The 13792-nt window shown below is 42.1% G+C and overlaps 2 protein-coding genes, 2 long non-coding RNA genes and 2 other non-coding genes across 6 annotated transcripts in view; 5 read left to right on the top strand and 1 right to left on the bottom strand.

Moving 5' to 3' along the window:
• The first annotated feature begins 1547 nt into the window (after positions 1–1547).
• LOC103995365 (EID1-like F-box protein 3) lies at positions 1548–2938 on the top strand. The gene is made up of 2 exons (XM_065079920.1): positions 1548–2796; positions 2900–2938. The coding sequence occupies exon 1, from the start codon at positions 1787–1789 to the stop codon at positions 2681–2683; it is 897 nt and encodes a 298-aa protein (XP_064935992.1). The 5' UTR covers positions 1548–1786; the 3' UTR covers positions 2684–2796; positions 2900–2938.
• A 2351-nt stretch (positions 2939–5289) lies between these two features.
• LOC103995366 (histone H2AX) lies at positions 5290–6111 on the bottom strand. Its single transcript, XM_009415934.3, has 2 exons — positions 5879–6111; positions 5290–5796 (listed from the first exon to the last, which is right to left on the bottom strand). The coding sequence occupies exons 1-2, from the start codon at positions 6080–6082 to the stop codon at positions 5575–5577; spliced, it is 426 nt and encodes a 141-aa protein (XP_009414209.1). The 5' UTR covers positions 6083–6111; the 3' UTR covers positions 5290–5574.
• A 2328-nt stretch (positions 6112–8439) lies between these two features.
• LOC135589145 (uncharacterized) lies at positions 8440–11098 on the top strand. Its single transcript, XR_010476613.1, has 3 exons — positions 8440–10427; positions 10634–10822; positions 10977–11098. It is a non-coding gene; the product is annotated as an uncharacterized LOC135589145 (long non-coding RNA).
• TRNAC-GCA (transfer RNA cysteine (anticodon GCA)) lies at positions 8989–9060 on the top strand. The gene has a single exon. It is a non-coding gene; the product is annotated as a tRNA-Cys (tRNA).
• A 132-nt stretch (positions 11099–11230) lies between the features above and the next one.
• The window catches only part of LOC108953589 (uncharacterized), a 4559-nt gene continuing 1997 nt past the window's right edge, over positions 11231–13792 (top strand). The window contains exons 1-3 of the long non-coding RNA XR_010476612.1: positions 11231–11764; positions 11864–12071; positions 13595–13711. This is a non-coding gene — a long non-coding RNA (uncharacterized LOC108953589). The remainder of the gene's footprint in view (positions 11765–11863; positions 12072–13594; positions 13712–13792) is intronic.
• Positions 12806–12877, top strand: TRNAC-GCA (transfer RNA cysteine (anticodon GCA)). Its single transcript has one exon. It is a non-coding gene; the product is annotated as a tRNA-Cys (tRNA).

Below are 13792 nucleotides of genomic sequence, written 5' to 3'. Positions count from 1 at the left end.
TTTTTTTTTTTGTCACTTTGATGAAAATATATTTTTATCTTTCACCTAATAGTCTTTCTTCTCCTTTTTTTTCTATATAATGCGGTTGGATCTTAGCGGTCCAAATAAACTAATCCTAAATCATCGAGAATTATTCACAAAATTAATCGATTAAATTTAATTATATATCTATCCAATTATAAACGAAGAAAGTAATATCTCTTTTCCCCAACAGTATATTCTAAAGAGGATATTTTATCATTAAACTGGCGGATATATAGAATTGATTTCAACGATATGTTTTCTATCTGAACTCATCGAAATGAATTTGAATTTCCATTAATATTTTTTAATACATAATTAGATAATTAAAATTAACTTAATCATCGAAAAATCAGGTCAGACACACCCATGCATTTTCTACTTTCGAATCGAAGTAAGATATGAGTGGTAAATTTCTTTTAACTCAAATAAATATTTTCCTCGATAATACTCGGAAAAATGAGTTAAGGCAGATTAATTTCAATATTTTTCATATCAAATAACGTTTATGATATCCAAATAATAATGTATTAATCGACTCGAATATAAAATGATTGGATGGAATCGACGAATTCCTCTTCGTGGACGAATCGAAGCCTAAGCTTTTCGATCGAACAAACAAAACATTTGCTTGTAAATGGCGACGTCACGATTGCACAACATTTGCTTATAAATAACATATGCCCTTAAATATAGACAGCTTATGCATGGTAGACCAAAGAGCGCGTGACACGCACCCATCTAAATTGTGGGGCCCCCGCACTCACCAGCTTAAGCCACGCTTCAATTCTACGTTTATATTATACGTTGTTTCTTTTCGTCGGACATCTAGTGCGGTCCCGTCACCCCGGTGAACCCCTGCTTCCCTTCACCGTGTATTTATTGTAGGCTGGTCGCAGCGGAACACAGTCGGTGAAGCGTAAGGAGAAGAAGCTGACACAAAAATCTTGTTGAGGACCACTTTCCCTTTTTGTTATTTTATTCTCGTATTTCCCCTTTTTTTTCCGCCCATACTGCGTTCAGTGTAATTAAATAGTGAAAGAAAACAAAAACGGTGCGTCGCAGCACGTACGTGTAAGGTGGATATCGTTCCACGTTTCACGTGGGAGTCGGATCTGCTCTGGTGATCGCTCCTCCCGACGCGTGTCCTCCACCCAATTGAACGAAGGCACGTCGTGGCCGTGATATTATTGGGGCGACGGAGTGAGGATATCAGAGCACTCGACGAGTCAAGAACCTTAATCCGTCCAGATGCCGACACGCGTCTTCCGATGGGCGACAGGGCACGTGTCGATGTCGCAACGGATCAGATGCCGTACGATGGCATCTGTGACTTCCCTAGGCGTCACGTGTCGTGCCGTCGCTTTCACGATACCGGACGAAATCCCGAACCGGACCGGACGCAATTATATGGTGGGTGGAGACCATAAAGACGAGATATGGCCGGTTCAACTGCAATCGAACCGGGTTCTTCGACGCTTACAGCGCACCCTCTATATGTAACCCGAATTGACGCCAAATCATTAGCCCAGAGCGCCAAGTGGGAGCCGACATGCGTCGCGTGTATGGATCCAACACTTCACATGACCCAATCCGACCTTTCCATTGTCTTCCTCCCCCTCTCTCGCTCGCCAATGGCACTGGAGAAGTAGCGGACATCAGTATGGTCTTTTTTTCTCCTTACGTACACGACTCGTTGGAGGATTGGGTTCGGTTTGATTGACTGCAGTGACAAGATCTGGTTTGTCCGACGCTGAATGATGCGATGATGGAGAGGGGCAGAAAGAATCAGAAGTGCAGCTCCTTCTGCAACCCCTCGACGCCCGGGGCGACGGCCGCCGCCACGAGCATTAGCGGCGGCGGAGCGTATGGAGGCGACGTGAACGCCGGGATACTGGACGAGACGGTGCTGATGCTGGTGTTCCGCAGCCTCAACTGGGATCCGCACGTCATCTGCGTGGCGGCCTGCGTCAGCCGTCGCCTCCGCGCCGTGGCCCGCCGCGTGCTCTTCCGGGAGCTGTGCATCTCCCGGGCACCGCGCATGGTGTCCGCGCTCACCTCGGGCGGCGTGGCCCCCGCCGGCCGCCTCGGCGGCGGGTGGCACGCCCTCGCCAAGCTCCTCTTCTTCTGCTGCGGCTGCGCCGCCCCGACACGCTTCTTCACCCCCGACTGCGCCGCCCCGGGCCACTTCATCGGCGTCTCCCGCTTCTCCAAGACCTCCGGCCGGTCCTTCCTCGCGCGCCGCTGCTGGGGCGACCTGCTCTTCGTCAGCGATCCCTGCGAGCACCCGGCGGCTGGTCGGGGAGGCGGCGAGGACCTGGGAGCCTACCGCGGGGTGTTCCGCGGGTTCATGAGGTCACGGACGCGGGCATGGCTGATAGGGAAGCAAGCGGAGCTGGAAACCCGGGTGCGCTGCCCCTACTGCGGCGCCCGGGTGTGGAGCATGACGGCGGCGGGGCTCGTGCCCAGGAGCGCATCGAAGAGGCTGGGCTCCCACGAGGGGAGATTGGAGTACTTCGTTTGCGTGAACGGCCACCTGCATGGCTACTGTTGGTTGGCACATTTGTCGACGGACGACGACGACGAGGAAGATGACGGAGATGACACCGGCGACGATGGCAAGCATAACGAGGAAGACGCAGAGCGAAATGTTGAGTTCTGAGGAGTCGTGCTCTATCATTTTTGCCACAGCGGGAGACAACAGTAGTTGCTGCGGATTCTATCTGCTCTGCGATCTGCTCTCCTTCCGTGCTCTGTTTCCAGCATGTTGCTCTGGTATTCTTGTTCTGCATTCCCTGCATGAATGAGAAGTCTTTTGGTGCATTCTCGCTTGTTACAGGCTAGAATTTTGATGCGCTTAATGTCTTATTTGAGACAGATATGGAATGCGATCAGTCCCAATTGTTTGTTAGATTCAGTCTGCGACTTCACCTTTCATGGTCTGATGATCTTAATTGTCTCTCCATCCAATTATCTAATGGTGTTATCCTTACAAAATCTCACAAGACCAAGTCAACAGAGTGGCGGCTTCTGAGGCAATGAATTCAGCTGGTGCATCCATATCACTGTAATCTTTGATGGCAAAAGCTTCAAGGGTTATCCATGTTGCTTTCAGATTATTTCGGGAGGATTTTGACTGATTTGGACCAGGCAATGCTTTGTGTTCTGCCACAGCTTGCGAAGGAACCAATCAATCATTCTCCTCTTGGGTGGGTGTTGGAGGGGAAAACTGGGTTCCACTGAATCAGTCATGGCTGATGAGTGGGAATGTGACTGAGAGCACAAAGGAGTCTTGTGTTTCTTTGAGAACAGTATACTTGTTTTCATTCATCCACTATGGCTTTATTGGATGCTTCATGACATGGTTAAAGTTTAAAACCATATGGGCATTATGGGAAGAATGGAATAGTAACCACTTTCTTTTGTTTCAGATGTTGATGAGTCAAAAGGCAAACACTTCTTTTTCTTTCGGTGTTGACTTCTGAACTTTGACATTTATGTTATGCAATCAGAACTGAGAAAATAAGTGTAATGAGCAGTGGAGCAGTTCTAAATTCTATAATACCTATAGCACAGGAAAACTCTGAGAAAACAAATCAGGTAGAACTAGCTTTTACAATTTCTTCAGAAGGAAATAGCATATGCATTATTGTTAGATCAATTTCATGCATTGTAATTGCTCAAGTCTCTTCCTCTATCAACTAGAATCATCAAACTGATCCTGCCAATACTGGTAAGTATCAGACCAGACAGCAAATAATATATGAAGACCATGCAAAATGTTTGCCATAATATTCAAGGAGCTGGTATCAACACTTGATCTTAAAAATAAACAAGCATTTGTAGAGTAGATTGATGTACCATAATGAGGGTGTCGATACTTATCTGGCACAGCACAATCGCACTTTCTATCGTTGGCACACCTTCGTCTCGTTTGGCGCATTCAGAGATTGGCCTAATCACATCTCTGCATCCCTGAAACAAGTAATAGTGGTGTGTGCCAATACTTCTCAGGTACAATACATTTCAAACCATGCCTATATCACCAAAATGTGTGGACAAGTCCGACAGGAAATGATATGACCAAGAAGAAAAAGAGATAATGAAATAAAAGTGAACTTCACTTTATAGATGTATCAGTGCGCCCCACATCAACCAGAAGCAATCTCCTCAGCAAAGTTGCAGGTATTTATTGGACTATTGGTGGAAACCATCTTTTTAGAAATTGTTCAGCCAGCCAAAGAATATCAAATATTTAAGCTTGAACAAAACACTGAAGAGCAGTAAGTAGTTTGTGAAACGTTATATTTTATCCAACATTCCAATCAAAGTAATTTATTCTGTTGCTATTAACCATCATGCACTCTTATAATCAAACAAACATAATTTTCTTCTTCCTCAAATGCATCAATATTGAGAAAGAGAATGTGAAATTTCTAAATAGAAAACTAATTGGTCTTTCTACCTCGAACATCATCCAGCTCCTGAGTAACAAAACAACTTTCAACTAAGAACCTGATACTGATGACCATTATTAATTTGATCATCCTAGCAAAGCATCATCATGCCACTAATTGTTCTTTAGATATTGAAACACAGTGCCATTACAATAATTTTTTTCCATTCAAAAGGCCTAATTCAGAAAAAAATATATCGCATGCCATACATTTCTCCTCAGAACCTATAACAAATACAAATCTACATATTCGTATGCAACAACTGGCAGGCAGTCTAGGAAAGTGAAATGTCAAACATAAGAATAAAGCTAAAATGTCTGAGGGAAAGAGGGCAGAAAAGGAAATCAGTTCTAATTTTTAGTTCAATAAATGAAAATCCTTCAGCATCTCTCGATTGCATTGACTAGATCTGGCCCCTGGAGCTCACCAGATGCACTTGTAAACCAGACTGGAAGCCAGCCAATGGACAACTGACAACAGTAGGTTACTATAACATATTGGGTTACTTAAGAAAGATGCAGGTACAACATGCTCATACGAGTGGATGCACAAACACACACAAAAGACACTCAATCATATATACCAAACAAAGAATGCAATACCAACTTGAACAATGCTACAAACTATCAGCACTATATCGCTCAATGGAGCATAATTTTCTTCATCTTCAATTATATCAAGGGGAGAGGTAACTATACAACTTCCAATCGCACAAAAACATCACCTAATCAAATTTTAATTTCCCTGACTGACACGAAAGATTGCGGAAAATGAAATAGTCCTTCAAATATTTCATTTTGAAACCAGTATCTCTTTAAAAGCATCTGCAAGCAGCAAATTTCTTTAGTCGTTTTTCTTATAATCATGAAGTCCACATTAGCAATTTACCCCCAAAATCACAACTTTTATCATCAGAGACATACCGGAAACATAAGCATGACTAGTTTTCAAGGATCAAGCAAAAGAAAAGGCGACTTTTTTATGATCGAAACCAAAACTATTAACACGATTCAAAACCATTACCCTTTCATCCATCACCTTCCGCACACAGTCCAAATGAACCAAGCATCAGCAGACTCGCAAAACCACCAAGAGCCTAGAACTCCTGGGAAGCAGATCCAAGCTCTCCCTGCCCTTTCCCCTGCTTCTTGGGCAGCAGCGTCTGATGAATATTGGGCAAAACGCCGCCGTTAGCAATCGTGACGGTCCCCAAGAGTTTGCTCAGCTCTTCATCGTTCCTGATCGCAAGCTGTATGTGCCTCGGCACGATCCGATTCTTCTTGTTGTCCCTCGCCGCGTTCCCCGCCAGCTCCAGAACCTACGCAAAAGCATGAATTCGCGTGCGTCGTCCTACGATCAAGGAGAGCAAAAAGCTCGGAACGTTATTAAAAGATCTATACCTCCGCGGCGAGGTACTCGAGGACGGCGGACAGGTAGACGGGGGCGCCGGCGCCCACGCGGTCGGCGTACTTGCCGTCCTTGAGGTAGCGGGCGATGCGCCCGACGGGGAACTGGAGACCGGCCTTCTGCGAGCGGGAGATGGTCTTGGAGGCCTTCGGCTTCCCCCTCCCGCCCTTCGCAGCCGTGCCCCCCGTTGAGCTCATCTCTCTCTCTCTCTCTCACTCTGCCCGTTTCTCTTTTGTTTCACTCGCTTTCTTTAGGAGGCGAGCAACGCGTGGGGTTGGCACAATTCCTGTGAATCGGTTGAGATACCAAACATACAAAAGTCAATTGTATTGGTCTAACAAATTGGGACCCACCATAGAACGGACGCGTCATCTCTCTGTTTGGTTATTTAGCTGTTTGGTGGATGATGCAAAGGAGAACGCAAGGATTGCCAGCGTGTGATTCCCGCCAACGGCGAAGGTGGACATCGGGTCCAGCAGTTACCGAGTCTTCAGTTGCCCACGCGTTACCTGACTTGTGAATGGTTGCACTGAGCGTCCCAATTGCGGGCTCCACCTCACGGTACTACTGTCATCTGTGACAAAACTGGTCAACCGCGCCACTAATGTTCCATGTCCTCATTCCTACTTCGGAATTCTCCCTCGACTGTTAACGAGGCCTCGTAAAGTGTGATTCAATCCCGTCTCCGTCCAAGCAGGGAACAGTGTCTCCACTATCGGAGGAGTCCCACGCCACACCAAAGCGAAGATGTCAGGGAGCCAATACTGTCGTGGATAGCTACTCGTCAGGAATAATAAAGCTCCCTGGTTCTCTGAGACAGGTGATCCGAATGCCTTTCTCAGCGTACATCACAATGTACTTACTAAAATGATCCATCGACATTTATACACATAGTTGTTACTACTAGTAATATTAAATCCTAAAGACGTTTGGCTTTCTTTTTCGGTCTTCGTCGGTTTTGTCCACTTGCTCGATCTGACGCGATTGGCGACGAGAAGGGCGAGCAAGGAATCGGGCGGAGGAGGAGGAGGAAGAAGAAGGCTAAGATGGCGGTGCAGCAGGCGCTTGTAGTCCTCACTGACTCTGGCCCATCTTCGGGGCCTACGATTGCTTCCCCGTCAGTCGCCCCTCACCCATCCTTTCTTGCTTACACTAGAGCATCTTTTAGGGCTTTTTTATTGGTCGAGTTCGGATTGAGGAGTGTATGTGTAGGCTATCTTTCTCATGATTAGGGTTTAGTAGATAAGTATGTATTTGGAGTTTGGTTAAGTGAGGCTTATCAAGTTGGATTTCTTGTGAAATTTTGTTGGCGATATCATTGGAGATGATGACATGGGCATTAGGTTTTCCGAAATCTGTGGCCTCCTATTGTTTATCTCCTTATGCTTCTTTATTAAGATAGCTATGGGTGAAAGAAAGCTGCGAATAAGTATTTAGGGATTAGTATGCACACTCTTCTGCTACTGCACATGGATGGAAATCTTAATGAATTGTGTATCTTGTAGAAGGAATTCAACATAAACATATTGCAGGTCCCAACAGTTACAGATTTAAGTTCTGGATTACTGCATCAAAATTTGCCCGGGATATAATTTGGAAGCGGTAGTGCTATCCTCATGAGGCTTAAAAATTAGAATGCTCTTTTGGCTAAGCTTCAGTGCTATTACCTTTGTGCTTGTTTTCTGTATATTTCAATGTACCAAGTTAAATCTATCACAAGTAGTACAAGTATTAACTTCTCTGACTAGGTGCCCACCATTCTAATTGAAATTTGACTCTGAAATTTGTTCCCCATTATCCCCAAATGAAATTGTGAGACTTGCACACTTCATTTTTTTAGCTACTATGATCAAAAGAGTCACTTGGGCAACTTCCCCAACATGGCCGAGCAATATCCAACTCAACTATTGGGAACTGTTGAGTGTTCCCTGTTGTTCAAGAGTAGGGAGATGTATTTGACTTCTAGTATAAGTAGAACATATCAGCTTCATCCTTGGCTAGCTAATTTTTTTACTATTTTAAGTATATATACATATATATTTAATTTGTCATGATTTTATAAACCATCTACATGAGTATCATAACCAAGGGACGATTTAAATCACTTGGGTAATGTATTTAACATATCTCTCCCGGACCTCTGATTATGGGTATCAGATGGCATAGTTTCTCAAGAGACATGCAAAACAAACTTTATTTAGAAAGCTAACTACCTAGATCGTAGTTTAGAATTGGATATTGGAAAAGTTTATTTGAACCCACATAATTAGCTGCTCCAAGTTAAACAGTAAATCCTTATATTTACATTGAGCTATTGTGACACTAGAAACAAGTTCTGATCATGTATATATACATATATAGGTAGAGGGAGTGTGTGTTGTGTGTGCAGAATCTTATTGAGAGTATCACGACATTAACCACATTGTATCAGAAACATCATATAGACTCCAAATTGAAGTAGAACTCTGTTAAATATAGTCTACATATGTGCATAATGTTTAATGAGTCAAAACTCGTATAATTTAAACTTTTTTTATATATCAAACTAACACAAAAGCAAAAGGTTTAAGGAACATTCATGTATGGAACTATGAGCTACACTGATTTGGTTAAATATCATAATGATTCTCTAATCAAATCTTGTTAGATGAGCACATACCAAAATCCAATTTCTTTTGGTACTTGCATGTTATTATTGATCAAACTGAAATATATTCTGTTATTTTACATATTTTTCTTTAGTTTTTTATTTGTATATTAATTCATCTGTTTTTTCATTCTTACGTATAAGTTTCTAAAATCTAAAGGTAAGTGAGAATAAGCCTTGCAATTTTCTAAACCATATCATTGATGAATATGCACTAAATATTCTTTAATAATCACTTGCAAGGTTGAAAACATTGTTAACCATTTTACACCTGGATGACAAAATCCATCTATATCTCAATCCATCAAAGCAATGGCTTAAAATGGTGTAAGGTAGATGATGCAATCATATCCTTGTTGAAATTTGGTTTGTTATGGTTAACCAAATTAATCAACATCAAATATGTCATGGGCTATGCACAAATAGAAACATTTTGGTATAATCAAATTAACAAAGGGGTCCATAGCTCAGTGGTAGAGCAATTGACTGCAGATCAATAGGTCACCAGTTCGAACCTGGTTGGGCCCTATTTAAGTGTGTTATTATGTAGCAGTCACTTTTTTTTCAATAGATCTTTAGCTTTATAACTCTTGTTCAATGGTGGTTAGATTTGTTAAGATGTTATCTGTGGCAGTGACATGATGCTTGCAGTTTACATGCATCGATGATCACTCAACCGAATTTTTTCTGTTCTTTGATAATCATTTGCATAGTTTTCCATTCAATCATGATTTGGCCTGTCAAGATGTTATTTGCAGCAGCATTTTTTTATATCTGTTATCTTTTTGTAAATTTTGGTCTTATTTGTTAATATGTTTTAAGAGGCAATGCAGCATGATACTTTCAGTTTTATTCATTTTTCATCACAATGAACCACGATGATGTTCTTTATAGTTATTAGTCAATATATAAGATACTATACAGTTACCTTTTACCTTATGCACTAAAGTACATATACTATTCTCTACATTACTAGGATAATAAAAGCCACTTCCTACTTATGTTCAACAAAATAGGAGTAAGAAAGAATTACTTTGTGTAGTTTTCCGTAAAAATGATTTCAAGTGCCTGTCTTGTCTGTACAAGGATGTTAAACACAGTTGTGATAAGTAATGGTGCTAAGCCAACTTTTGGTAACTGATTGTTTGCTGATTCAGTAGATATATTGATTTGGCTGCTGGTGTTGCAAAGAATTCAGTAATTAGTCAGTGACTATGAATCACTTCATTCTTTATTCCGGTCTTTATGGCTTAATTTGTTAATATGTTAAATTGCTAAGAGAACAAAAAGGCCTTTTCTGTCTATGTTACACAAAAAAAAGAGAAAGGAATTACTTGTATATATTACCTGAGATATGATTTCAAAATGCTTCTCTCGTCTGTCCGAGGATGTCAGACAGTTGTTGCAATATGTGATGGTATTAAGCCAGCTTCTGGTAAATGATGGATTGGTGATCCATGGTCAACATGGTCTCCACCATTGCATAGATTTCAGATACCAAATCAGTAATTATGAATCACAACTTCGCATACCTGTCACTAGTTCTTCAACAGAAAGATTTGTTTACCATTAGTTTGCTGTTAAGAAGGCCACCCAGAGCCAAGAACTCAACTACAAGAGAACCTAAACTGCCGATTGGTCCTTCTTCAACAGTTATAAGTTCCTCATGTGATATCTCTAAGCTTCAATCCAGACTTTGATCCAATACTTTGCAGAATCGCCTTGACTGCTGTGATTTCTAGGCCCTTCAGATAGTGCTCCTTCAGTACCAAAGCTGCAGCCAAGCAGTTCTGAACTGCTGTTCCATACTCAAGAAGAGCCTACAGATCCCTCTCACCCTCGGCATGAACTGCAGTTCGAGACCCTGCTCCTACCTTTGCCAACCTGCAAATGTTGTAAGTTTACGTATAATCACTTATCCTTGATATCTTGAAGCTAAGATTACTTAATTGTTTCTGTAAATCATGTTCACTTATAACATAGGATATGGATACAAGATATGCATGCACAGTTGTTTTATTGTATGGTCATATGCTGATGTACATATACTACTCTCTACATTTGTCGACCTGCAAATTTGACTTCAGTCTATTAATGATAGATAACTGGAAGAGAAGAAACAGATGCATGTTCCTTTAAACTATCACCTCAAGTGAAACACCCTTGTGGAACAGTTCTGCTTCATCTGAAGGAACCCTGACAGCGATGGTTGGCAGGCATGCCAAGACTGCAAGTGATCCAGAATTAATTGTCTTATCAGCTCCAACAAGCCGCACCACAGAATTCAAAGGTTCTCGCTTGGTCTGAATATAGTCGCATTTTCTGGATTTGATTTCTGCAGAAAAAGAATTAATAGCTCCCTAATATTCAGTCCCTATAAATTCAACATTATGCATGAATGAGATATTCTATGGCAGGCGAGAATGATATTTCTTTATATGCAGGGTTATTCTCAAGTTGTGTAATATGAGGTGTAATCCATGGAAGAATGAATTCCACAATACTCTTGCCTGACCAAAGGTGTCTGTTCCAGAATCAGCACAATTCACAGGTTACAATTCACAGGTCAGTATAAAGTTGAGAACTGTTGAAATTATTTTCAAGTGTTATCTGTACAATTATTATGCTAAGTGGTTATTGTTCAAAGAACACATCAATGACATTGAATCTTGTAACTCGATTAAATTGCATCCTAGTTGCAGGATCAAGCTTGGTGACACCTGCTAATGACAAGGTAAGCTCGAAGTTCTTTGATTTACAGTACATCCTTATTAACAATGATTCTTGGCAACCAAACAGTTCCCTGTTTGGTTATTTGGTCGCTTGGTAATTGGCGGGAAAGGAGGACGCTCGGATTGCTCGCGTGTGATTCGCGGCATGAGCTGACGTGGGCTTCTGGCCCAGCAATTACCGTATTTACTCAAGAAGCTGCTCGCCTTGTAACTGGAAGCGGTGATGCCCATAGGTGGGCTCCAGGCGAACTCACGGTCACATGTTCGAGGGTTTCCCGTTCTTCTTTTTCTTCGGGAAGCTTTACGGCAATAGTTTCGCCGACCGTGACAAGTCGGTTATCTTTGGCCGCACTTGGCCGGAAACATTTCTGTCTCGGGCCCCGCAGGAAACGCCGTATCCACCGTCTGGGGAGATCACACCGATGCCGTCAGCGAGACAAAATGCGGGCGTGGGAGCTGCTGGAGTAGCCGAATAGTGTTCCCTGTCTTCCTTAAGACAGGTGATTTGCACACTTATATATACATAAATGTTAAAATTAAATAATATTAATTATAAAGCCGTTTGGCCCTTTTTTATCTTCCTCAATTTTGTTCGCTAGTTCGATGCGACGCACTTTGACGACGAGAACGGCGAACAAGGATCGGGCGGATGAGGAGGCGACCTAAGAGAAAGATGTCTGTGCAGTAGGCGCTGGTGGTGCACGGCGTTGTGACGCTGCTGCTGGTGGTGTTGCCCTCTGCAGGCACTGGTCCATCTTCGGAGAAGATCCACAACTTCCTCACCTTCGGCGCCTGCGACGACTTCTTGTAAGTCTCCCATCCCTCATCCCAGTTCATCCTCCTTTTCTTGCTTAAATTTATATTTCTTTAGGGATTTTCATTGGTCGTGTTTGGATTAAGGACATTATGTAGGGCTTACTTTTTCACGATTAGGGTTTAGAGTATGATCCTGGAACCTGGTTTAGGTGGAGCTTATCAAGTTGGATTGCTTGTGGAGTTTTTCTGATGACATCAATTAAGATGACGACATGGGGATTTTTACTGCTAAAGCTTCTTTATTAAAAGTACATTTGCTTCTCTGTGGTCTCATTCTCCACATCTGTTAGAAATGGATAGGGCTATGAGGAATGGAAACTGCAGATTAATAATTGGGAATTAGTATTCATTCTTTTATCCTACTCCACGTGGTTAAAGATCTCGATTAATTGTCTATCTGGTAAAAGGAACTCACTATAAACATCTTCTAAGGCCCAAGGCCCAACACTAACAATTTTAAGTCCCGGATTGTTGCATCAAAATCTGCATGGGGCAGCTATAGTGCTGGCTTAAGGTATAGGATGCTCTTTTTCGCTAAGCTTCGGTGCTATTACCTCCGGAGTTGTTCCCTGTGCATTTCAATGTACCAAATCAAGTCCATCTCAAATGGTACACTTGTGAGATTTTCTGACCAGGTATATCATTCTATTTTGTTACATTTAGGACGGTTTAGGACGGTTTAGTTTTGTGCAATTAATTACGATCTGCTAAATCAGACAACAATTGGGTCCATAGCTCAGTGGTAGAGCAATTGACTGCAGATCAATAGGTCACCGGTTCGAACCCGGTTGGGCCCTCCTTATTATTATTATTACTTTTTGGGATTATTATGTGGCAGTCACCCTAGCTTTATAAATTTTTATCTTTTCTATAAATCATGGCTGTTGTGGTAAGATGTTATAGGAGGGAATGTGACATGATGCTTGCAGTTTACATCCATTGATGAGTTTTACAGTCAATTACGATGCTATATGTGGCAATCACTTCTTGCTTCATTAATCTGTTATTCTATAAATCATGTTATTGATGGTGGATTACTGAAAGAGAAAAAGTAGATGCATGTTCCTCTAAACAACAACCTCAAGTGGAACACCTTTGCTTTCAAGGGGAAGGAGAACGCCATGTCCTCTACTTCAGCAGGTCATTGACAACTGCAGCAGTGGCGACCATGTGGAACAGTTCTGCTTCATCTGAAAGAGCCATGACAGCCATATTTTGGTAGTCATGCCATATACGTGACTTCAAATGATCCAGAATTAGTTGTCTTGCCAGCTCCAAGAAACCCCACCCGATCCACCGCAAATCTTACTGGTAGTTTCTGCGGATCCACAGCATGTAGCCCCTGAGCCGCAGAATTTGAGTTTCTCTTTGGTCTGAATGTAAATGCATTATCTGGATTTGACTTCTGCAAAAATAGAATCAGGAGCTTCCAATTTTTCATTCCCTATAAATTCTACACTATGCACGAAGGAAACGTTCTATATCAGGTGAGAATGACATTTCTTTACATGCAGGCTGCTCTTCTCAAGTTCACGAGTAACATAAGGGGTAATCGATGGAAGAACGAATTGCACGATGCTTATGTCTTACCTGACTAAAGACTTCTGTCACACAATCAACACAATTCACAGGTCAGTATAATGTTGAGAACTGTTGGAAATTTTCTCAGTTGTTGCAAGTATGCTCATTGGTTACAGTTCAAAGAAAAGATC

The sequence above is a fragment of the Musa acuminata genome, chromosome BXJ1-8 (genome assembly GCF_036884655.1).
Source record: "Musa acuminata AAA Group cultivar baxijiao chromosome BXJ1-8, Cavendish_Baxijiao_AAA, whole genome shotgun sequence".
In the NCBI taxonomy this organism is placed as follows: domain Eukaryota; kingdom Viridiplantae; phylum Streptophyta; class Magnoliopsida; order Zingiberales; family Musaceae; genus Musa; species Musa acuminata.
This window is presented reverse-complemented; position numbering and strand designations above follow the sequence as displayed.

Excerpts from the sequence above, each read along its gene's own strand:
- LOC103995365 (XM_065079920.1), top strand. The coding sequence starts at position 1,787 with ATGATGGAGAGGGGCAGAAAGAATCAGAAGTGCAGCTCCTTCTGCAAC.
- LOC103995366 (XM_009415934.3), bottom strand. The coding sequence starts at position 6,082 with ATGAGCTCAACGGGGGGCACGGCTGCGAAGGGCGGGAGGGGGAAGCCG. Across the intron at positions 5,797-5,878 it reads TCGAGTACCTCGCCGCGGAG|GTTCTGGAGCTGGCGGGGAA; the intron begins GTATAGATCTTT and ends GCTTTTGCGTAG.